This window comes from Solea senegalensis, linkage group LG4, assembly GCF_019176455.1.
Source record: "Solea senegalensis isolate Sse05_10M linkage group LG4, IFAPA_SoseM_1, whole genome shotgun sequence".
Classification (NCBI taxonomy): Eukaryota; Metazoa; Chordata; class Actinopteri; order Pleuronectiformes; family Soleidae; genus Solea; species Solea senegalensis.
In genome coordinates, this window is record NC_058024.1 from 5,768,057 (window position 1) to 5,794,415 (window position 26,359).

A 26,359-nucleotide genomic window follows, 5' to 3' on the forward strand; every position below is an offset into this window, starting at 1 on the left:
TGAATTATCTGCAGCGTCCGCCACAATATTAACTCTAATAACTCACGATTTCTTCTTTCTAATCACTGAAACATTATTTCATGCTAAAGCCGCGTGAGTACTGCACTGGTTCCCTTACTTTTTGCCACACTAGGACAACATTTGTGCAGTCAGGCTGGTTTGAAACTTGGGCAGGAAGTGGAATCAGATCTCATGTGGTCACAAGAGACGCATCCAGGATGCAATTAAATGCCACATGTCAACAGTCACAGTTAGCACTGTCCACTTTCGATCGTATCTCTTAGGACGGATGTTGACGTCTGAAGTCTGAATGGGGGCCCGCGTGTCCCTCAATTTTCCTTTGTGCCCTCCTGCGATGTATTACTTTGCCTCACAGCACACATTGTAGAATGCTCACCTCATGCACTCTGCAGCTGTGATGTTCAAAGGGTGCAGACTTACAGCTGGATAGTTAGTCTGCTTTTCGCCCAGGGGATTCCCCACCACACACACACACACACACACACACACACAGTGTATCCTCACACACATAAGCAGCCATACAAAAGCTGGAAGGTTGAGTTCGCGACATCTCCCTCGAGAACCACAGGTTAAACCGTTTCTCGGCTGCGTGAAATTAAATATGCAGACCACATGAGACTCGCGCTAACGCTAATACACACACATTACAGGTTTTTAGTGTACATCGGCAAAGACACCTCGACACGCGGCGAGCGCCGGTGTCAACGCTCATGTGACTGTCAGCATGATAGATGACTGCGCCGCTGGTGGAGCTAATTCAGAAGCGCGCTCCTGTCTCAGAGGAAGGGGGAAAAAATAAGAGTGAATCTCCTCAGCATCTGTCAGCACACACACACACACACACACACTTTTATAGCTTGGTCAGGACACATCACAGACATGATGCATTTCCTAGCCCAGGGGTGTCAAACTCAAATGACCTCGGGGCTATAGTCTGGTCAAGAGGGGAAAAAAGTGGGGAGAAACAACTGCTCTGTAACAGATGGACAATATGATATTTCATCATATCATAATAAAGATATTCATGATGATATTTCACAGAATTTCAAATTAAAAGTGCTTGTTTGGTTGAAAAAAAAAAAAAAATCTTCTTTTTTTTTATTCTGGGCCCCTCTTGACCAGACTAGATGCTCATTGGCCCCCAGGTCTTCTTGGTTTGTCTAGTATTCTAGTGTGTGAGTTCCATTTGGTTTTAAATGAGCCTCTTGTTCCCTGACTTGCTGCTTTCAGGATTTGGACGCTGCTCCTGGCGTTTGCTGTCTCTCCTTGCCCGCTTTTACACTAAACCAGCAAATTGGGATCAATAAAGCAGGTAGATTATTGGTCCCTGGGAAGAAAGACTCTGTCAGGCTCAGTAAACACTTCCTATATTGATACTGCCTGTAGTAGAGACAACACGTTGGGTTGAGTGCACTTCATGTTGATTGTGTCTTCTGTTTAGGCTCCCGCCAACCCACGTTTGCTTGTGCTAAGATGTCTGATTTAGTGTAGGAGAATGTAGGCAGTGTTTGACCCAAGGGAAATTTAGTCCAGTGCTTACTTTCTTTCAACTTGACAAGAAGTTCCCACCACTGCTGTGCTCTCGCTGGCCAAACTTTGCTTGTTAGTTTTTGGTTCAAGTGAAAAGAGAGACGGAGGCTGCTGTTTCTGTCAGACCAACACCAGAGGGAAGTGATCTGCGAGGTGAGGAGAGTGGGTGTTAGCTCCAGCTTCAGTTTTGTCAGACAGCGAGTCGGTGGGGCACGAGGAGAATTGAGCAATATGAGAATGTCACTTTTTTTTCCCTATGTGTTTGCATGAATTAATCTATTACAGTCTTCACTGAGTGTTTGTATGTGTGTTCGCACCCTTCACAATCAGCCTATAGCTCTGTCTGATGCTTGTGATATAGTTTATTGCACAATATGGACCAAAATAATTTTCAATATTTTTTTTTGCTGAATGGCGAGATAGAATATACATTATATTATATATATATATATATATATATATATATACATATGTATGTATATATATATATATATATAATATAATGTATATATGTATATATATATATGTACATATACATATAAATATAAATTATTTGGCTACACCAGTATTGAATGCAGGTTCTTCACTCCCCCTTATGTCCAATGAAGGATAATCTTAACACTTCAGCCTACCAAGACATTTCTGATGCTATGCTTCCAACTTTGGGACAGCAGTTGGAGGAAAACCCTTTACTATTCCAACGTGATTGTGTCCCAGTGCACAAAGCAAGGACTCTAAAGACTTGGTTTGATGAGGTTGGTGTGGAAGAATTCGACCGATCCGCACAGAGCCCTGACCTCAACCCCATCAAGCACCTTTGGGATGAACTGGAGCAGAGAGTGTGAGCCAGGCCTTCTCGTGCAACATCAGTGCCCGACCTCATAAACGCTCTGCAGAATGAATGTGCACACATTCCCACAGAAACAGTCTTCCGAGAAGTGTGGGAGCTGTTATAGCTGCAAATGGGGGACCAACTCTATATTAAAGTAATGTATATGTGTTTGATTACATCATTACAGGCCCTGTCGTGTTGTGTTATGGTCATGTGTCAGAATGCTTTTTTTCCATTTAGTCTATTTCTCGATATTTGTATTTTTTCAGTGACATAATAACAAAAAGACAGTTCTAAATCATGCCAAATGTCACACAGGCACTATTTATGTGCAAATATAAAAATATTTGCTGGCAATATTTTTGTAATAAAAATTTGGTATAATTATCACATTATTTAATAGATTATATTCAACAGTAAACACTGAATTATAAACTCGTTTGGTGCTCTAATTACATTTGTCCATGTTATTTACTTCATTATACATTGATTTAATAATACATTTATTTTTGCATCATATCTCCCACTTTTATTTTATTATTCAGATTAGATGCTCATGGTCCCCCAGGTCATTTGAGTTTGACACCCCTGCACTCGTTCCACATCAGTTATGATGTTAAAAAAAAAAAAAGCATGTGGTCACTAAATGCTGGACATATAATGACGGGGGCGACAGTAATGCACATAGAGAAACCCATACCTGTTTAACTCCTTATCTAATAAAGTTAGACACAAAATATCTCAGCAAAGAGGAAACGCACCACAAACAGAATTCAGAACAATTTTGTCAAGGTTATTTCGGAAGGATCATGCAAGTATTGGGAAGATGATGTTCCGATGGGTCAAATACAAACTTTATTTCTCCTGCGAGGTTGCTCCACTCATACTAATCCTCAGCCGGCGGAATACTGATGTCGGCTCACACACATGCGTTCATCTGCACAGCAGCAGCACACACTCTCCTCCAGGCCCTCAGGTCACATTCCCAATCCCTCCATTGAGCACACAGACACACACGGGACAACACACACACACACGCACGCACACATGAATCGAGAGACATTCATTTAGAAATCAACACACATCCACAGACAGATATGGAGCGCACACAACTACCCAATCATTATCACACATTTACACACACACGCCCATGCACTGAAGCAGTCATACGTCCCTCAGCGTGCAGTGCTCACAGCTGAGAAAACAGATTGGGCTTGTTTGTTTTGTTGTGTATCCTCTCCATGTTTATTTGCTGTGCTTCAGCCAATGGAAAACGAGCATCTTAAGGATCATTAAGTGGCTAAAGAGGGGGCTGTATGGGAGTGTGTGAGTGTCTCTGTGTGTGTGTGTGTGTGTGTGTGGGTCCAGCGTGCACATGTGTCATTGTCCGTGTTAAGATGCATAAACATGTGTTTGGATGCGTGTGTGAATGCTGGAAGTGGGCGTGTGTTTGGGTGTGTTTTGGCAGCCTGGCACAAAAGCTGACATGATTGGTTGTGTGGCGGCGAAGGCAGGTGCTGCCATTCAATCTTTTAGTGTCACCTCGACAATACATCACGACTTCCTGTAAGCGGGTTGGCAGACAGCTCCTCCTTGTCTGTGTTGCAGACAGAATATTTTTGCTTGACACTTTTAGCCAGAAGAAGGGAGCCATTCTCTTTTTTTGCACCGAGCCAAGCTGTGATTGAATAGCATTTCTGCAGAGGATATGATTTTCTAGGCAATTGAATGGGAGTAATGTAAGTCACGGTGAACAGTGCCGGTTTGGTTCCAGGCTATTACAAGCTTTGCGTTATGTTAGATATCATTAGCGGGGATTGGTGGGGAGTGTAACAGCAGCACAGGAGATTAAGACATCCCACTGTAGATGATGATTGCTTTTGTCAGTCCTCCCTGTTCAAGGCCCCCACACCCCCACACTGCCTTCTTTGTATTTTCATCTCTCATTTCCTTGCACAAGCCTCAGCCACTTTCTTCCTCACCTTCCCATCCCGGTCTCCCTGCCCTGATTTTCTTTTCCTCCCCTCCCTTTTTCTCTCTCCCTCTCTCTCAATCCTCACTCTGAATCGTCGGAGAACATCTCATCATTGAGCGACTTTGTCAAAACAAATCGAGACAAACATTCTCCCCAAACAAAAAGGAGCCGCTGCTTGAGCAACAGCAACACCCCTCTCATATTCTCCTGGACTCTGACTGTGCTAACAACAAAATAGGTGTTGTTTGTGTGCGGAACACTTCACCACTTTGCCCCCGTCTGTGTTTTTGTCGTCCTCGCCAAGACACCAACGGGATGCTCATGCCCTACAGAGGCAGAGAAGAAGCGAAATAAAAGTTGTGCTTTGTGCCGCTTTGTGTGCTTTGCTCCAATTACTGACTGGACTACACAGTTCCATATGAACCTTTTTATTTCAGTTGAGCAACAATCCTGACTGGCCCAGTGTGTCATTTATGATGTAGGAAGAACAAAAACTGAATATAATAGCCAAAAGAGCATTTGTATAAGTGTATAATTACTGTTAACATAAAAACTAACAGTCCCTATTCTTACACACTTGGCCTTTAATTCAACATTCCTTGCTGATGATACTTTTCTTCTTTATGCTCTTCACAGCTGCGAGCCCACGCAGTGGACATGAATGGTAACCAGGTGGAGAATCCCATCGATTTGTACATCTACGTGATCGACATGAACGACAACAGGCCGGAGTTTCAGAACCAGGTGTATAATGGCTCCGTGGCTGAAGGGTCCAAACCAGGTAAGAGGTTCTTCCCACAAAATCCATCACCAGAATACAGCTAAAATGTTGATTTATTTTATAATACGTCCAAAAGGGATGACTTCAGGTGTTCGTCAAAACTGACCTCTCTCAAACAGCTGCAACAGTGGCTTGGTTTGGTTTGGTTTCATGTGACAGGGATGGCTGAAAAATGAAATTTAAGAACATTGCTGGAAGGGAAATGTTCTGTGGAAAGGAAGAGAAATCAAATATTGATTGGGACTTAAGTGTTTTGCCCAGAAATATGTATTTCCTTGTTCTTTCATATCTTGTGACCTGTTTTGGTCTCCTTAGCCAGAAGTTTGGGCACCACTGCCTTAACAATGACTTTCATTTCGAGTTTGCTTATTTCCTTTTGTGCAGAGTGTTGCATTTGCACCTGCAAACTACAGTAACATACATAATCAGGTGCTGGATAAGTGTCTGATAAGAGGATAAGTACTGTGAGCATGTGGTAAGGAAGGACCATTAGTTCAGACTGCACTCTCTTGAAAACGTTTTTTATAACTTGACATTTTAAAATTGACTCTTGGAAAATGACCACTTACGGGTAGTACTTACAGCTTTACTGCTGGATTCTACTAATATGTAAAGCTATACTATATTTAATAATATAACAAATTATTTAAGTTTACAGCTTAAAAATAAAAGTATTTGTGTTGATATGGAATGGTATACAATTGCTTAAATTGCAACTGCTTTACAAGTCACTAGTTACTAGTTTGTGTGTCGCGTGTAGAACAAAGTCACAGCAGTTTCACGCGGCCGTGCAGTGATGACTCCGCCCACGTTGAGGAGGCACTGTATTGTAATGGACAACCATCCAAACCCTGTCGAGGCGAGCTGGGAGCATGTAGTGGAAACACGGCATAAGATAAAGGCAGTGATAGTGTTATTTAGACGTTCATCGTGGCAGAGCCGAGAAAACTGTTGTCAGAGGAAGCGAGGAAGAGGAAACGACTGTCTGACTGTCAGTAAACCTCCGACTGGCTTTTAACAAATGGCGAGAATTGAAAAGACACTTGTAAAACCTGCAACGGCGACAGCAGCTCAGTGTTAGAGCGCGTCGTCTTTCAACTTGAAGGTTGTGGGTTTGAATCCCGGCTCCACTAGTCTACATGCAGATGTGTCCTTGGGCAAGACACTTAACCCCACGTTGCCCTGAGGATAAATAGTTATACAATATATATGGATGGATGTTTATGGAGATGCGTAGAGACAAAGGTGAAAAAGTCACCACACAAAAATCTTGAATCCTACTTCCAGTGGCTTTGAGTTAACCTGGATGTGAAGAATGAAACGACGCTACGAGGCGTGAATCTTACGGGAACTGCAGTTTTCAGTCGGTCAAAATACAGGGCAAACTCATGAGATATTTGCGTGATAGTAACTTGGCTGTGGATGCATCATTATCAGGTTCTGCAGAGCATGGAGAGGTGTAGACCTTCCTTCTGAACCGGGGGGGGGGAACAGAGATGTGGTCAGTGCAAAGTGAGAGATGAGCAGAATGTTCAAGTAGCTCTCGTGTCTCATCTGGAAGAACTCTCGCTCTAACAATCAGACCCGGAGGACCCATGTGTGTCTCTTCACAGCGTTCAGATATTGTTCTGCTGCAGTTTAATCTCAGGAGGATTTGTAAACAATATGGGAAAGCATGTTGTGCGAGTGTTTGTGTGCCTATGGATGAGTGAATATGAGTTTATGTGTGTGTGTGTGTGTGTAGGAGAGAGAAAGAGAGCGAGTACTGGTTACTCACCACTGGAGCGTGGGTCTACAGTATATGGAGCTCCTAATTAGTGAGGGCAACCAGACATTCCCACAGCTACTTTCTTCATTTTCCACTCTGATACTCTGCTTAGTTTAAAATAAGAACATGCAATGACAAAAGTCTTTGAATTAAGTTTTTGTTCGGAACAGAATACAATCTGTTACACGACGCGTTTTATAATTAGTCTGCCCTCCAATGAACAGTCACTGCCAAGTGACATTTGTTTGTGGAGCTCACCGTGTCAGATGTTAAGAGTTTGTGTGTGTGTGTGTGTGTGTGAGAGTGATTGTACTTGTATCTGTTCCCTCTTTCGGACCTTCTCTGGCATAAACACTGGTCCTGGAGTAGCATTCATGGGGGACCAAAATCTGGCCTTAATGAGGCAGAACGTCATTTCCGAGGAACTGGTTTAGTTTAGAGCTAAGATTTGAATTATTAAATGGTTAGGCTAAGGTTAGAGTTAGGCGTTATCTGATTTTCACAGTAAATTCCTTAATGCATATACTGTTCAGCCTATTCTATTTTCATAATGTTAATAGTGGATATCTTCTAGTCTATATTCACAGATGTTATATTATTATTTATACTCTGCTGTCTTTGCTGCTGTGACCATAGGCCAGTAGTAGTCATGGTTAATGTTATGGTAAGCCTCCAGCAAATTAATACAAGTCAATGTAACATCATCTGACGTCATGGAAACGTACATTTGTGAGGACATTTTGACTTTATCTGGATTTTTTTGTGTGGGCTGCAGAGCTTTAAAGGGCTTTTTCAGGGCTAAAACCTGGTTTCAACCCTGGTTAGGATTAAAACTGGGTTTATGTGAGGGTAATTGTTAGGTTTAGGCACTTATTTGTGACGGTTAGGGTTAGGGTTAGGGTAAGAGTATGCATTATGTCTATGATGTGTTCTCACAAAAATATAATAACATGTTTTTGTTTGTGTGTGTGTGTGTGTGTGTGTGTGTGTAGCTAATTCCCTGGTCTCTGAATAGATGAATTTTAACTAGACAAATATGCTTCAAAGCCTTGTTTGCTTAATTGCCTGTTTAGTTGAAGAAAACAAGAATGAATGTCATTCATCTCCAGTGTAAGTTCAAAGAGCCATTCTATACTTTTCTGGCCCATTTAAGCCTTTAATATGTCCTCCACCAGTTAGGTCTTTGGCTCATAATTAAAGAACACAGTGTAGGCCTTGTGTTAAATGTTGCACAGTTTTGCTGAAGTTGATTCAAATAGGGAATGACAACAGAGGGTAGAGAGGTAGTGCACGTTAATTCTGACTTTTGACTGATTTCTGACCATGGAGCTTCTGTTGCTTTGTTTTCTGTATTCCACTGCAATTTTTTTCCTATTAAACATCATGATAAGATCTCTGCATCACAGAGGTGCTGTGATGCAGGTGCTGCTCTGGGCAGAGAAATGCAGCTGGAATATGTGGGTTCTCTGTTTTACACAATCCACAGCAGGACAAGTGGTAATACAACACTGAGGAATTGTCCTGGTAAATTTAGAGATATGAAATGTCTAAAACCTCGTCAAAAACTGATTATTGGCTAAATACCACCAGAGTTAAATGTAGTGTCTTTAACAGTCCTAACATGTCGTAGAGATGGAGTTTCCCATGTCCTGTTTATCATAAAACAAATTTGACTGTGAAAAAAATGTCAAAGTACTCATTTACTGGGAAAGCTCAAGTATACACAGACTGTTGGGACGTCGTTGGAAGCCATGGCCCGACCTGACCCACTGTCCTGTCTTGTTGGGTTTAGTTTCTCAGCGTATTTACCTGAAACTTTTAATTTCATAGTTTGGTGTCACCAGTGATCTTTTCATCCTTTAATCCTTTCACGGCTTTTCTTCTACTGATTATTGGATTACTTGTACTCTGCTCTTTTCAGGTATTTGGACTGAAAACCAGCTATTTTTATGGCCGTGCGTGGATTGAAAATGTGTTTTTCCACACAGTTAAAGAATGGAATATCCACCACCTGGTGGTGGAGCTCTGAAGAAAGGATAAGCAGCTCGTTAGCCATGTTTTATAGCTGCTGCCCAGACAAATATGTTCACCATATGTTCCCCAGTATACACTACCACTTGTAGATGTTCCTTGTAGGTGTACACTGAACTGGGGCTGGGCGATATAAACCAAAACTGATATCCTGATATTTTTTGTTCAAATGGCGATATGCAATATTATAATTATATTTTTGAACAAAACGGGTTAGCTCGCTAGCTCACCAGTTGGCTGCTCAGCTGACAACTGAACCCCAGTGTCCAGTGTGTACAACAGAAACCCAGAGACAGGAGACCAGAACCTCTGTGTCGGACACAGTAAACAACGAGCAGCTGATGTGTTTTAAGTCCACTTGGAGCCAAAACCGAGCGGCTAACCGCTGAGCGGCTAACATCTGGTGCTGCTAAAAACTAGCGACAACAAACGGGCATTGCGTCACCAGCTCAGCTTTTATTTTGTAGTAACGAGTAACGAAAATTGTTAAGAAATTATTATTTTTCTTAGCCACCAACTGCTCACTCTCCACCTGCACCGTGTCCGCCACATTTTCATTCAAATGTCTGTTGTGATGCGTAGCGTGGGTGGGAGAACAAGGGGCGTGATTGAGCAGCTGAGCTAGGATTGTAGGCTCAGAGAGAAGCGGTCAGCTTTATTAAATAGCGTTTGCAATTTAAGGCAACATAAAAATAATATATAATATACCGGTATGGTGATATTGTATCAACTGCATATCTTTTTCAAAAATATACGGGTATAACTCTTACTACCGTTATATCGCCCTATATTGGCCTCTTGTGTGCAGTTCCAGTCAATCCTATCCAAAACTCAGAACACAGTCTGGCAGTGGAGTAAAGGTTGCCCACTCACACACCTCCTTGACATCCAGAATGGTTTCGGATTCAGCTGTTACGGCTGTTGGTGCTGTCGGCTCGCCTTTGTGTCTTTAATCCTTTTAATTTATGCCCCCGTGATTTCCTGGCCTTTCAAATTAAGTCCTGGACCCGCCTGATTCTCCGCAGATGATGGGGCCTAACTAAAGCGTCTCCCTGCCTGTCATTCGTGGTGGCTGCATTCAGCGAGCCACTTGCCTCTGCTGATCTTGCGTTAAATTGTGAATTAGACAAACTAATGATTTGTGAGACAGTGGTTTGAGACACATGTTTGTTTTAATATTTCGTAACACTTGTGAGAGTGAGAGTAACAAGACGTTTATTTTTCCATTTTTATCTTGAGCTTAATTTCTTTTAAACAATACCCATTCACAATTTTACCATTGTGAGCCACACCGTAACACAGATGCCGACACTCCCGACACACAACTTTTCTACATTGGACTTCAATGCTCCAACAGTACAATCAGTCACCCTGTTGGTAACTATAACCCTGCCATATCAATCTGAGGGGTTTTAGTCTGACATGTCATTTTATTAGGACATCATTCATTTGTATTTACCCATGAATCAATGATTGGTTTCCCTGCGAGTCACACAAGTGGATTTTTCACACTAAGATTAGTGAGTATACCTTGGATTTGTGAACTGGGGTGAACCCACTAAAAAGATTATCATGAGGTTGCTCAACTCCATGTTGTTTTCTTTTTCACCTCTTGGAAGACATCACAAACAGGCTGGAAGCAAAACGAGTCAGAGGAAGATGAAACAATAACGCTATGGAGCTCAGTGATAATGTTACAGTGCTTTGTTACTTATACTTTTGGTCCCTTTCTTAATCAATCATTCAGTTGACCCGATCAATTAAATCTGTGCCAGGTTGTAAAAAGTAAGGTTTGCCACAAACATTCATGGCTAATGGCTATGTTAATGGCCAGTGAGAATGGGGTATTAAAATCGACTTTTATTGCCAGAGCTACAAAGAAAAGCATGAGAAGGGGCACATAAAACTGCATTTAAATGCTTTTTGAAATATACGTTGTTATGGTCAGCAAAACTCAAGAAAGTGCAAACCTCCGCCAAGGCTGCTCAGTTTACAACAATCCATATCTGGATCACCTAATCATTTCTTCCTTGTGCCATAACCTACATACTCAGAAAATTCTATCAAACTCTGTCCTTGACTTGTTGAGTTATGCTGCTCACCAACAGACAGGAAAACAAACAAAAGCAGACAAAAAAAAACGTAACCTCCACAGAGGGTAATAAAATGCAAGAAAACTTGAAAAAAATGGAACCCATAAACTTTTATGAAGGTTAAACAATTCAGTACTACCTTATTTGTCAAAACACATGACTTGATACTTGCTTGATATGCGATGAAGTATAAGTACAAGTCTCTAACAAGAGGCTTCTTCACTTCTGCAAACAAGTCTACAGCTTACTCCTAAAGGTGACTATGACCTGGATGGTAGAGAACCAATGACATTTCTTGAATAAATGACTTATTTGAATGCTTACTATCCACACCTGTCCACTAAAAAGTAGAAGTGTTCTTAAAGTGTATAGAGAAGTCCCTCTTTGACATACTGTATGTACTAATCAAGACATAAATCAGGCAATATGTCAGAACGCTCATCTCTTCGCCCGCAGATTTCATCATAAAGATAAAAATGGTGGATAGCTGCTGTGACCCGGGATGCCAAAAGAGAGCATTTTACCGGATGCCCAATGATCCAGAGAGATGGCAGAGGTGGATAACTGCCATAAAGCATAGTCAAAGCGAGCAGAAGAAGACCCACCCCGATGTGAACCCACAAGCAACACATTTTGTGGTTAACTCTGGGCAAATCGTTCAATTTCATCCAATTCAACTTTATATGTGTACTGCCAAATCACAACATAGCAACATATATTGTCTTAAGGCAATGTGCATAGTAAGGCAGAACAATTTACAATGTTATAGATAAACCCAACAGTTATGAGCAAGCACGAGGCATCAGTGGAGAGAATAAAAAAGGAAGCTCTGACCGAAACAGACTCAAAAATGTGCGGCCATCTGCCTCGACTGGACAGTTACACAGCAATTATTTACATTCCGTCGCTGATGCTTAACATTATGCTTAAATGACACTTGAATTCAGAGTTGAATGTTTGTCAGATTGCAATTCCTCCAGGCGCTTGTCCGGATAGGTCTGGATTAATGTCCTCACTGTTTTGCATACTCAAGCCAGGTGATTATATGGATCAGATATAATTCAGTCTGCCAAGTTTTGCAATATGTTGATCGACCTCTGTCGAGTTAAGGTGTTACATCTGACTGTTGAATGCGCAGTTCATATTTAAATCATTGTGTATTTGCCACTAATCCCTATAATATGAGGCCTTCACTTGTCTGAATGCCACCCAAAGGGGAAATACACGTGTAAAAACCATCGTCTGTATCACATATTGTATCTACAGAACCAGATATCAAAGGTTCTCTGAAGCACTGCGCCACCTTCTCATCTACCACTGTGTGAAAGCCATCAAAGATGGGACACCAACTGGGAACCACCCTTATCACCATCCCCAGATGTTACACAGGCAGAGATGTGATCAAACTCACAGTCAGCCCCCGCTCAGCACCAAATGAATCTGCGACTAATAGAATCGCATTTGCATGGCCAATCAAACCTGACAAAATAGTACGTGACAAAACGAGCGAGCTGATTCCTTTCAGGTCTGGTTAATGAGAAATAAATGAGGGTTCAGTGTTAAAGTAGGAGGCTGATCCTCCTGACACCTGCTAAACCTGTTAGATTTGGTTAGCCGACAAACAATACGGGGGAGCAAAACTCATGAAAGAGTGCCTTTTTTTCGAGTAAGGTCACTAAAGTGATCTAAAGCTCTTCAAGCCTGTGACACGAGACTGTCCTTGCTCCGTGTTAAGTGGCCTCAGATAAAGATTTGTCGACATGATGTGACTCCTTCAGAAAGCCCTTGTGTTCAAAAGCTGCCACGTGCTGAGCATGTCTGCCCTCTGATGTTCAGTCCTTCTCCGTTGCTCCCTTCCCTCCCCCTCATCCCCAAATCTGACTGCAACTTGTTCCCTTTTAAAAAAAAAATGTCTCTGAAATGAGAGAGCGAGATCAAAACCAATAGCTGAGTGCCTTTTCTTACAGTCGATTTGTCCTCCCAGGGGATGGCATGGGCGCTGCATCGCTCTCTCCTTTCTCTCTCCTGAACAGTGCTAATAGCTACGGAAAGATGTAAGAGCGTCACTCTGCCTTGGTGGTTTTAATTAAGGATTTATGGAGGAGGGAAGAAATTGAGTGATGTAAGCAGGTGGAGGTGGATAAACACCTTTTACACAGTATGTTATTTTTTTGTTGTTGTTTTGTGGCAGTTGTTGTCCATAATGTTGCATTGCTACATCCTATGTGGTACACTTTGTAAGACTTCTAATGGTGAGATTGCAGCAAATGCCAGTATCCCACTCTCTCTGTTGTTTGGCTCAAATTGGTCGTCTCGTTGATGTAAGCCCCTTAGCTTAAGTATATTAAAAGGCTTATTCTATAGCTACAAAAAAAAACAAATGTAAGTCATTATACACTTATACAGACGTCCAAAACGGGTAGTGCATCTGTCAATAAGCCCTCCTAATTGTTACAAACGGAACGTTTAATCCTAATTGTTGTTTAAGCCTCACAACCGCTTGTTGACAAGTTTTACAAGTCGTAGCCTGTCACCCTTAATCTGTTTGTGACTGGCACTTCCTAGGTATAAAATATTCATACAACGCTTTGGGAGACCTGCCACTGTCTTACCCAATGTGTCTCATGCACCTTTTTCTTGCTGGAAATTTGAGTCTGCGACAACGAAAGTCACCTCAATCAATCAGAGGCCAGGACGGGGTGACGGCGGCTGAGCCCCAAACAGGAACACAACAGCGGGGAGAAGAAGAATGAGAGGGAAAGTAGAGAAATCCGCAGACAAAACACACGACAGAGATCAGACAGCAGTGCTCTGTGGTCGATCTATAGGCATGAAACCCAATGATTTATACTTCCCATGTCTGTGGCTCCCATTGTTGGTCACTGTTGTTGTAGTGTGAACTCACACTTAAGTGAAAGAACGTTGTTTAGCATGAAATTGGCCTATTCTATATAGTGCTTTTCTAGTCTTGTTGACCACTTTAAGTACAGCACACTCAGGCTCATTCACACCCATCATGCAGCTCTTTTTCTATCACACATCTATCATACCCATTCCTACACGGCATGCACAGCCACCAGAAGCAACTTGCGGTATCTTGCCCTGGGATCGATAGAACATAGCCCCCTGCTCTTTGTAGTGGACCCACAACTACACTACACAACAATAAATATCATATCTGGGTTCTTTGTCCCAAAATATATCCCGCTGTTAGTTAACTTTTTGATGACCTGTTTCGTGTATGTGTTATGAAGTTTCTGGTTACTGGTTGCTAAAGTTTTTAGTTAACCAATTTTTGAAAAATGAAAATCAGCTCAATATATGATTTGTAAAAATGAGCATCGGCCATAGAAAAAACAGATATTTACCATGACTTTTTTATGATTTTTACTGCTGTTGCCCTTTTGCTAATTTCTGTACAATATTCTGATCAATACAATGCGCTGGGTGTAAAATGCAGAGCAGTCGCCCTGACTAACGGTAAGCAGATAAAGGTCTGCAGGCATGGCTATCGGGCAATAACAGGGATAAAGGTTCCATTAAGCTTCCTGTGCATTTGAGCTGTCCTATTTTCTGGCCTACAGTGAATGGTTTTGAAAGGCTTGAAAGGTGTGACTTTGTCCCTCTGTCCTCAGAGAGCAATGGTGTCCATTATTAGGTTTTGTGTGAACACGGTCTCCTTTTCTGTGCTTCCAAAAGGTTTCAACCTTTTCTCACACCTACTTTCGACTCCTTCTCTCTCTCTCTGTCTACTGTACCGTGGCTACTCTTTCCCTCTTCAAGGCAACTTCATTCTGCTCTCCACTGATAAAGGTTATTATCCTCTAATACCATCCATCCCTTGCCCTCTCACACCCTGATTTACCATTGCACCTTTGCTTTTAGCTGTCGTCATAAACCATCTCACTTCTTTGTCTTTATATTTATTTTCCCTGATGCAATTTCCTCCTCGGCTTCCTGCTTTTGCTCTGTTGAGCTCCATCTTCCCCTTTATTTCAAACCTCTCTAATTGGAAGGCTATGTCGGGATGTTACTTCTGGTTGACTAATGTTTAGCCAGCAGATAGACCACACCAGTGATCTCAGGTCACGTGAGTAGGACGGCCAACCCGCTTGAATTTTCAGCTCCAGCAATTTAGGCGGAAAAGCAATTAGGATTTAGAATTAGCGTTCAAATTAAAGAGGAATTAAACAGGCTCAGAGATGAACCCTTTCAGGCATGGCCATCCCGCTTTGAATAAAAAAAAAAAGCACACCATCATCACATTACTGAAGCCTCTTTATTGAAATTAAAGGCCAAAATCAGGACAGGACTGGAAAGCTTGTTCACACCGTTTATTGTCATTGTCCTTGGTGAAAGAGCAGCACTTGTTTTTTTTTTATTCTTCCTGTCTTCCCCCGGAATCTTTTCTTGCTGGATAAAGTGACAAATCCTGCTTTGGAACTTAATGAAGTTTGAAATAGAAATCCAAGGCTCCAATTATCCTGTCTATGCAGGCTGTCACAGGAGTCATGGTGCCATCTAGACCCAATTATGGGAATGGAGACACCTGTAAGTGTGCAAGCCCACAGGGGATCACCAAACGGCCGTGAATTTAGTAGCTCCCCTGCTTCACTGGAGACTTTTTGTTTTGCAAAAAAAGATGATGTATGTATGTTTTTTTTTTAGTAATAATAAGAACACCACTGGTTTAGCACCTTTTCAGAATGGCACCCACCGTTATGCACACAGAGGCTATGCTTTAGTTTGACACTTTACAGCCCACAATCAGAAATAAGGCATCTATAATATGAGGTATTAGGGCTCAACAAATATGTCCGAAAGAATCCGAAAGAAATGTTTCTAAAAGTAAAAATTTCTGATTATTTTAGATTTAGATTATTTTATAATTACCACTCTCTTCGTTTCTCCACTTCTGTTTTTTACTCTTCAGTTCCTATGACCTCCTCTCACTCTCACAATGTCATCTCATCCATGCGTGTTCATGCTTCAACTGTCTGTTTTCTCCTGCTGTCCTACTCCTGTGAGCTGACAGTCTCGGCAGCAGCCTGTAAATGGCTGCCTGATGGAAAGTGACATTTTCACAGAAGCCCGCGAGAGAGGCGAGGCGAGGCGAGGTGATCTCTCCTCTTTCCAGCACAAAGTGCTCCTAATTGCCCGATCGCATTTGCGAGGCCCTAGCAGACAAACTCGCGCAAATCAATAATTCTGCTGGGGGAAGATGTAGGGGACACGGGAGCCTGTCGCCCTGATCTGTGTTGCGAAGACACAAACAAGCACATGCATACAGATGCACACACGTGCGTGTAGGTAACCCATGCCGTGCATACGCTCCTTCCACCTCACCTCCTCGGCGCTGTCTGCCTTAAATGGCAGTGTTTATCTGTGATTCAAAGACAAATAGGGTGAGAGCATGGGAGAGCATTAAGGGCAGCCACGGCGCTGTTGAAGGCTGAAATAATGGATGGTGGAAATGGCAGAAGACCCAGTGCTGCTCATTACTAAATGGGCTCTGCAGAGATGGAAACTTTGGCCCACTTGCTTGGCTCTCCACAGAGAACAAAACAGCAGGACTTAGAATAGGGGCTAATTTAACAGATTTGGTCTGTTTTTTTGTGCCCTGCTCTATAATGGCTCTCATTCTGAGAGTTGTTTTTGCAAAGAACAGAGGACGTCACAGCAATTTGTAAAGTCTGATTGACTTCTTTGTTGTTTAAAAATGGGTTTGTTGTCTTCTGTGTTTGCTGACTTCTCTTTGAAATGTTTGTACAAATTTACATAAACGGGGTTGTAAGAAACCTTTACTTTGCTCTCTCTCTATATACATATATATATATATATTTTTTTTTTTAAATGTATTTGTGCAAAAGCACGTAGTATTTTGATGAATGTCACCTTCTTGTTTTTCTTTGTTCCTTTTTTTTTTTCTCTTGATGATTCTGTCCCACTCTGACTCTTCCAAACTAACTAACTAACTTTCTCTCCACAGGCTCGTCCGTGATGCAGGTGACAGCCACTGACTCGGACGACTCCACCACGGCAAACGGAATGGTCCGCTACCGCATCCTCTCACAGACGCCCCACAGCCCCATCCCCAACATGTTCACCATCAACAGTGAGACTGGACACATCGTGACCGTGGCAGCCGGACTGGACAGAGAGGTCAGTGTCAGTTGTATGTGTGCACCTCGTAATTCCCCTCCCTTCTGTAACAACTTCAACCCCAGTCAAGGTTCAAAAGTGTTGGAGATCTTATGTTTTTGCTGGTCAGTTCAGTTCAATTCAATTCAGTTCAGTTCAGTTCCGTTCCATTCCGTTCAATTCAATTCAATTCAATTCAATTCAATTCAATTCAATTCAATTCAATTCAATTCAATTCAATTCAATTCAATTCAGTTTCTTTATTGTCACTAAAAAACAATGTGAAGTCCAGCATCTATTCAAAACGTGATGTTTGTCTGTTTGTCAGCTGCATAACTCAAAAAGTTAAAGCTGCAGTATGTAACTTTTACATATAAAAAGTGGTTTGCATTCAAACCACCGTCAAATGAGTTCACTCAGTGCTGTTTAAGCTTATCATGATCCACACGACTCTCTGTTTGTTAGTTTCACAGTGTAGCAGGGGTTCTGTTGTCGCGTGTGTGGAGACGCAGAGTGATACGTTTACATCGAAAGCCGAAGCATAACAGCTACGCTTGTAGATAGCAACGCATTCACATGAGTGAGGTGAAATACAACCCCAGTTATCTGATACATATAAGATGATACGTAGCGTGTGCACCTGTCTGTCTGTGCTCTTTTATGCGTCTGGTAGCGACAGTAGCAGTGTTTTGGTGACTGAAGTCACTCACTGGAGCTTTAAGAATGGATTTTTATGAACAGTTTTCCACATACAACATAACTATAGACTATATACTATTTATTTGTTAATAACTATGATATAAACCGGTAACGGATCTATTAAGTTACATTTTTGATGTGTTGCGTGCCTAGAGATGGTCAGAGGGTGAATATTTGAGTCACTGTTGCATTTAATCAATAAGGCATTTTTGCAAAGTGAACTGGCAGTACTTTGTCTTTTTCAGACCATTCTATGTAAACCTGAGAGATCACCTCTTTGATCAAAAGTTACTTTCCTCTCCATTGTGATGCTCAGTCTGAACTTCAGCAGTTTGCCTTGACCATGTCTACATTTCTAAAAAGCGTTGAGTTGCTGCCATTTCATTGGCTGATTAGATATTTGAATTGAAAACAGTTGAATGGGAGAAAATGAATGGCCTTGGTGGAGCTTTGTTCATGGAGGTGGAGGTTCACTTCTTTTCTTCTAATAATAATTTCCGACTGACTGTACACTGGGAGGTGTAATGTTGAGTTTTTCTAAAGTTCTCATCTCCCCAGTCTCATCCTTCATTGCGGTGTTAATTTTGACAGTAAATTTAGATTTAGTTTTGGTTATAGACTTATTAATGCCATAAATGCCATTTAGTTTTTGTCATATTTTAGTCATCTGACTAGTTTTAGTCTAGTTAGTGCGTGTGATTTACCGAACCTTTGCATGGATTTCTGGATGACTCGTCTCCAAATGTCATTTCAGGTTTGCTGTGTTTTTTTTTTTCCCTTTGAGTTTTGAGGCTCTGCATGGTTTACAAAGGGTTTTGTTTTCAGTAACATCGTACGTGAAATTCGACCACGTCGTCGCTTCTCTTTCTTCCTAACGCCGTCAGTTCTGCCGCTTTCCTCGTGCGTCGTCCTCCTTCGCGTTGACGTCCGAGTAGATCAACCTAACCTCGGTATTATTATTCTTCTCTTCTGATTGGTTCCCCTCCCAGTTTGTCCCGCCCTAACGTCTGTCTAGTTGTTATTTGTTGAGGAAAGTGTCAGTAGATTTAGCCATAGCTTTTGTCATATGAACCTTATTTTTATTTACACTGTTTCATCGCAGTTCAAAGTTATTCAGTGTAACTCAGAGTTTTCCACCATACTGCTTTCTTTGCATGTTTCTGCTAGTTTTAGTATATTTTTGGAGGGAACTTTTTAAAACAGAATATAATAATTGAGATGATTTGAGGACGGACAGCCAAACCCAAACCATGGGCACTGCGGATTCCAGGCTATTTCCCTCTGTTTCTGTTCTTTGTGAAAAGCTAAGAATGCTGAGTTATTGCAAGGGTTTTTTATCACCAAGGTGCACATACTGTCTCTTGTTTTTTTGTTTCTTGATTTGACTTTATTCTGGTAGCTAGCTACAGACTTGCTCCCCCACCGCTCAACAACATTGTAGACAACAAAACAGCCATTCCAGTCAGTCATTTATTATTTCACAGAGCCTCTCTGCAGGGATAACGCTGCAACACATCGACTCGCCCACACACAGCCAAGTGGTGCTTCACACCAGCTTGTGTCTCCGACGGTCAAAAGAATTTTGAATCAGTCAAATGCAGGTTAGCTGTAATGCTGGTGAGTGACTGCAGTGAGGTGTTTAAAGCTATATCCAGTGTGTTCAGCTTGGCCAAAAATGAACTTCACTTTTCAAAAAGGTACAATAATTAAAAAAACAGATTGCTTTGGTCCAGTAATGTGAAAGGGATAGTTCAGGTTTTTTGAAGTGTGGTTGTACTCTCACTGAAAACACTGTTTGTTTTTATGTGTTTTTATTATGCACTTCTATTTCACAGATTTGAATTGACTCATTCTGTGCAGCACGTTGGTCATTCGTGTTTGCTTTCGAACGTGCGCTAAAAATAAAATTTGAGATGACTTTCTCTGAGTAGGAAGCGACACAAACCTCAGTTTCCAGGTAGAGCATGACGTCTATGGATGATTAAAAGCAACAAACAAATACTTAAGAGCAGGCATTTCCTTTTGTTTTTCCAGTTAGTCTTCAGTTAAGTGGTTAAAATCTATTTTTCCTTGTGTACCTGCTGGCAGCCTTGTTGTTGGTGAGAGCTGGAATCCATATCTCAGGTTCTGTGCTGGCAATGTGTCACGCTTCAAACGTCATCATCAGTGCTCTACAACAAAGTATATGCCTTTCCATGCATTTAATTTTTTTCTGAATATACAAAGCTATGAAACAATACTTTATCCCTGGATATTGCTAACCCTTAAAACCACCCACAAACCCTTAAAAAAGTATTTTTCTCATTGTATAGCAAAATAGTAAAAAGGTAGCATGCTTTTTTTCAGCACATACTGTAGAGCAGATCAGATATAATGGCCAGCATCATCTCTTCTGATGAGGTTCTGAGAACTTGTTCTCTTTTGTCTCACCCACCGCTGGTGTGTGCGTGTCTGTTTCACCAACCCACACGCCGCCACCAACACTGACCACACACACTGTCCCTGCTCCATCTTCCATCTTATTCCACTAATGATGCATGGTTGGCTTTTGTTTATCCCAAAACGGATCAGATGACTGTGGGTATCAGTGTTTCAAGTTCTTCATCGTGCTGCTTCTTCACACACACACACACACACACACACATCCTTACCTCCCTGTGGTGTAAGATAAAAAAAAATACAACTGGCAAATTCAGGGAAACGTTTGAGTTCATATGCTGTCATTATGAGGATAATCCTCATCCTCATAACTTAGTTGGCTGATTTTAGTGCCGTCATAAAAGCGCCAATGAATGTGTCTCATAATGTTTATATTCTGAGGAGTCCCGCTGGTCCCAGTCGGCACTAAACCTGGCCAGGCAACACTTTGGAAATTAAAACAGGGTCTGACTAAGAGCAAGGCAAGCGCATTTGAAAAATAATTACAGTTAAAATCTCAAGAACAAAAGCAGGTTTTGATAACAGAAGAATACAATACATCAGTGCTTGTTGCTTATCCAAATGTTATAGAGCGCTGGCATGGCATAGTAGCCTGATACATTTGTGTGACAATATAAATGAGTCTAGTGAACACGGGCCAACTCCGTGTCCCTGTTTCCAGCTTGGCCCAGGCAGCAGCAGTAGCAGCTGATGTGTGTGAGGGAAAGCTCATTAATCTGGACACATCAAGCCAGGCTCAGTCCCACCTGCCTCTGATCCTCCCACTAAAACTGGGACACACCTGGGAGTTAGCCCACCTGCTGTCAAGGTCATCATAAACATAGAGACACGCTCGCACACACGGGCACACGTTTCAATGCAGTTGTTTAGACTCAATGGAGCTCACAGAAGAACTCTAATCTCAGGAGATGCACTCAGCCCTTACAGACACACACACACACACATATACAGTATATTATCAGTCGGGACAAATGTGAAAGTCTACATACATTGTCCTTAGACACACTCATACCAAGCGGTAGAGGGCGACGCAGTACAGTGCATAATGTAATTATTTGCATTTCAATCGTGAAAAGTTGTGAAAGCTACCAAAATGACCGATCTTTATCATCCCACTTCTGTGGAGGTCTGTTGTAGGGTGGTCCAGCCCCTAAAGGGTGGAGCTAGACACACTGCAGTGTGGGGATTGGTTGAGAGAGCATCGTCACTTCCAGAACAACAGAAATGGAATGGTAAAAAACCACAGAATGCAACATTTTAAAATATACTTTGCCTTATGACTGGGAGAGGATTCAAGGCCTTTGGTATTTTCTCCTTTTTCTTGAATTTATTCTTTATTGGCTGAGTTGTATGATCCAGCTCAGGGTTTACCCTTCCAAACCGTACCATGCCTATAGCTGAACTGTGCTGCACTGCTCAGTGGAAATGCAGCTCTGGTTATATATTCTGATGTGCCAAGTCATTGTACTCATTTCAACACCTCATCATTTACACCAAGCGTATTTAAGATTCTTGTTTTTCACTTATATAAATGTTATCCATTCATTTTCTGAATGGATAACAGAAAATGAATTGGAGAAAAATGGACATTCATTCATATTTGTGCACATTGAAGGTGGAATATAAACAGAAGGCTCCACCTGTTTACATTTGCAAGTATATTTGGTAAGAATAATCAGAATAATACATTTTCACATCATGCTCCGCCTAATGTAAAGACACTGAATAAACGCCTTTACGTCTCCAGCTGTATGTTCCCTGACGCCTCTCCCACATCTATTTATCTCACGCCTGTGCTAATCCACTTCCACCGTGTAGCTGTCTAATTGGAATATTCATGTGCTAATTAGGGGGTGAAGCAGGTTCTCTCATGTTGAGGAGACCTGGGGGCACATGGAGGTTAGCCTGGTATCACTTACCTCTGACTCTGCTGAATACCAATTATTCTCTGTCACGCTCCACCCACAAACCCTCTCCTCCTTTGACCTCACCTGCTTCCAAATTCTGCCTCCCTCCAGCTGTCAAGCTGATCCAAGACATTTGCCTGTGTGTCTGATTCTACTACATGTTTGTGTGTGTGTGCGTATGGATTATGTTATGGTGTTTTTCAGCCATTCTGCATTGAAAGGGACATACAGTTATGAACATAAGAATTAGCTTTGTAGGAGGTAAATATGTTATGGTTTGAGTTTATACTTCCCAGCCACTTTATTAGGTACACATGACACCTAATAAAGTGGCACTTGATGTGTCCTATTGTGTGCAGAGATGACTACACCGTTCCCATACTCAATCTCGAATGAGATTGGTGTTAGTCATGCTAGGCCTTCTGCATACCTTGGTTGTAACAAGTGGTTACTCGAGTTACTGTTGCCACTTCCTGTTTACGCCTGCATTCATTTACAGTTATCACAATATGATATGATTCCAATGTGTCCATCGCATCCTCATTTTTCTACATAAATAGACATGGCTGATTTTTTTGTCACTTGGTATAAGCAGTCAGAACTTAAATATGACCACCCGATTGATATTTTCTGTTTGTGCTTAAAAAATCCCAGTAGATGAGCAGTTTCTGAAACACTCAGACCAGCCTGTCTGGCACCAACAACTATGCTACATTCCAAGTCACTAAAACTACCCTTTCTTACCCATTCTGATGCCCAGTTTGAACTAGAGCAGGTCATCTCGTCGCCATGTCTACAAACATAAATGGACTGAGTCGCTGCCATGCGATAGATTGGCTGTCGGGTCAGCGTGGTTTTGTGCTCGGTTGTTTGTGTGGTGGGTGTCTGTTGTACAGAAAAATAGATCTGGCTGCTGTGGGAAATTTCTAATGAAGTACAACAGTGATGCAGCAGGTAGCAGAGCGGGAGATGTCAGTGTGCCACAGCTGCCTTGGATGTTCCCCCTCTGTGCCCTCCCTCCATGGCACCAGCTCCACTGGCAGGCAAAGCTGTTGTCTTTCATTACCCCAGGCTGTCTCAATCTCCCATAGGCCCTGGGTCGGAACGATCTGCTGTGGCACAGCGTGGTGTGGGCTGGCACCAGGCTGTCCAACGGGGTGATGCCAGCTTCATGTTGGACTGTCTCATCCTCGATTAGGACATCGTCTGGACTGCCTCAAGGACATGAATGCCCACAGCCTGGCTCTATTAGGTTCTCCAGAGTCTGACTGGGGATGCAGGCTGAGAGAAAGCATCCGAAATGGGCCCAGGGCTTTAATGCGTCTGAGAAAGCTGAGTTATGTTAACCGGCTGCCTTCCACTCAAGCTCCAGGAGCCAGACATTGGCCCTTTGAGAATTGTGAGTGGGTTGCCGAATGAAGACTCTTGGTGCATGTAGAACTTCATTCAGTCAAGAAATAACAAGTCAACTCAATAGCCACATAATGATGTGCACCCAGCTTAGGCCTGGGCAATACAGTATATCAATATTTTATCTATATCGTGGCATTGGACAAGATATCATCTTGTATATCATCTAGATTTTTTGATATCATCTTATCATGATAATGTATCAGTGATGACTTTTATTTATTATATTGAATAAATTAATGAAATACAGAAAATATAACTTGAATGTTATACAGTTGAATAAAAAAATACACGAAATCGACAACATTTTCGCTGTGTGCAGTTTCATGATATATAGCCTAAATATTTGAGAAATTATGTATAAGCCAAATCACCCAGCCCTACAGAAATATTTATATCATGATATACGTGGATATGGAAGATGCATCTTCCACCCTTTTCTTGCAAATGATACTTTTTGAGCTTTACCTGAGTCAAATACTAAACTTTTTCAAAGTTTTTTTTACAGTCAATCAAAGCGTGTTGATTTTGTTTACTCTACATGAAACTTTGCCCATTGACGCTCCTTGATAATCTACTAGCACGTACTCCTTTCATGCGTGACAGATGACCCGAGGCAATATCTCCATCTCTGAAACTTTTAGCTGCCTCTGACACCCTCTTTTTGATGCTTTCTTTTTTTCTTTCAAAGTTTTTGTCTCTGCTGTAGCGCCAGAAAGGCCCTGAATGTGAACTATGTAGGTGTTGTGTGGAATGGAAATGAAATGTGAGTAACGTTTGACAGGCTCTATCAACCAAATTTGTCAGAGCTGCATGAGTGAGTGTTTGTGTGTATACAGCAGCAGCGCGGGGGTAAGGAGAATATATCCCGGCATACTGTCGAACAACTCGTTTTTTCAAGCAGTAAAATTCACTTCTGAAACTTGGGCACTTCTCTGTATTTTCAGTCATACCTCAATCTGTTTGTAGCCGTCTTGATTCACTAGCACAATGATGTTGTTGCCTCCATCTGTCTTGGCATAAAATAAATCTCTTTCTGTGTGCAGCACTGGAAATTTGATGATGATGAAATGAGATCCGAACAGTCGTGATATGGAAAAGATTTTATTACGATATACTATTTTTTTTTTTCCAAATATTGATATATACTGTATCATGATAGTGCTTAACGTTTCCTCTTCACTATGAAGTGAAATGTAGGGATTGGAAAAGTTTATTTTGGTTGAATTTTTTGTGCAAGTGGGACATTAAAATTGTAGCTATGTCCTGCTGTCAATTTAAATCAATAAAACAGGCTATTAACTAAAAATTTAATACTTACAGCTTCAAAGCTTCAAGTTTTACAGGAGAACAAAATACAGTGAACTTAACTTAAGTTAAAATCAGGAACTACCTTCATGCTGTGTCTTTTATCTTTGTAGAGCTCAAAGTAGATAACATTTTTGGCAAACTAACCCAGCAAAAAAAAACAACCAACCCTCTCTGTAGTCTGTGTATAGCAGGGGAAGAATTGTCTGAGGGAAATTTAGATTTTCTGTTGTGACTCACTCTCACTTCTGTCGCGTGGCTGCGGTCTTGGAAACATTAGCACTCATGCCTCCCCCTGCTTCTCTTACACTGTGTGCGTTAACCTCACATGACGTGGCTGCAGCTATTCAAACCTCCGTTCCTCTCATTGACATTGGCTGTTCGGGTTCTTTGTTGTTCTAACCGATGTTCTACGGAGTGTATCTTGTTTTTATATTGAGGAAATGTTCCATATATCATTATATATCGTCATCGTATTATCACCCTAGGAAGACGGTGTTCGTGTTGAGCTGAAAGGATTCATCAGAATTCATTTCATAATGATTTGAATGGAATATAAATTAGTTTCCACAGTTTTAACAATTGCCCCCAAAAAATCCTGCCTTCTGTACCTTTAAGGCTTTGATTCATGGAAGTGTTGGACAGCTTTCACAGATGCCTGTCTCTTGTTTTTCATTCTTTGAAGAAAAGGATCATGTAGAAAAAGTCATTTGCTTGCCGTCTGTGCTGCTCGGAGTTGTTTGTAACATTCTGGGGCCAGTAAGTCTGGCAACGTGTTCCTCTTTCTCATATTTGCTTAATCCTGTTTGTGTTTTGTATTGTCGTGCTCAGTTGGATGCTTAACTAAATGCCTCACCCGGTCTGTGCGATTCGTTCCCGCAGTTTCAGGCGCGTTGTGACTCATCGGCCCTTATTTATTCAATATGTGACTCTGAGCTGTGTGTATAAATGTGGAGGCTACGTAATCAAGACACTGCAGTGTTTACATCTGAGATTTACCCACGTGGCTAATGTCTCGACAGTGGGATTCAGACTAAAGCCTTTTAGAAAACCGTGCACTGCTTGCAACGACTTTCTGTCTCTGCACGTGCTGTCTTCAAAAACAGTCATGAGCTGCCTGTGTCCTCAGCCTAACCTGAGATGCAGCCCTGCAAGGAATGAAGAAAATGATTTGTGATGAGGATGGAAACAAAACAATCCTCGAACCACGAAATATAAAACAGGAACTGTGTGCTATTTATGGCTGGCCAATAAAACTATAATACGTATTGCAATATCGATTTCTTCAACAGCACTAACAGTGTAAAAGAATGATAATATACCGTAATATTTACCAGCCACTTTATTAGGTACATCAAAGACAGTTCGCCACTTGGGAATGATATTAGGATTAAAGATAAGGGTGTAATGATAGTTTGCCATCT

General features: G+C 41.6%; 1 protein-coding gene across 2 annotated transcripts in view; it reads left to right on the forward strand.

The window, feature by feature from the left end:
• Positions 1-26,359, forward strand: part of cdh4 (cadherin 4, type 1, R-cadherin (retinal)) — a 240,352-nt gene that overhangs the window by 179,420 nt on the left and 34,573 nt on the right. For both annotated transcript variants that reach the window (XM_044024562.1, XM_044024563.1), the window contains exons 7-8: positions 4,995-5,139; positions 17,021-17,193. In XM_044024562.1, coding sequence (XP_043880497.1) covers positions 4,995-5,139; positions 17,021-17,193 — 318 coding nt within the window. The remainder of the gene's footprint in view (positions 1-4,994; positions 5,140-17,020; positions 17,194-26,359) is intronic.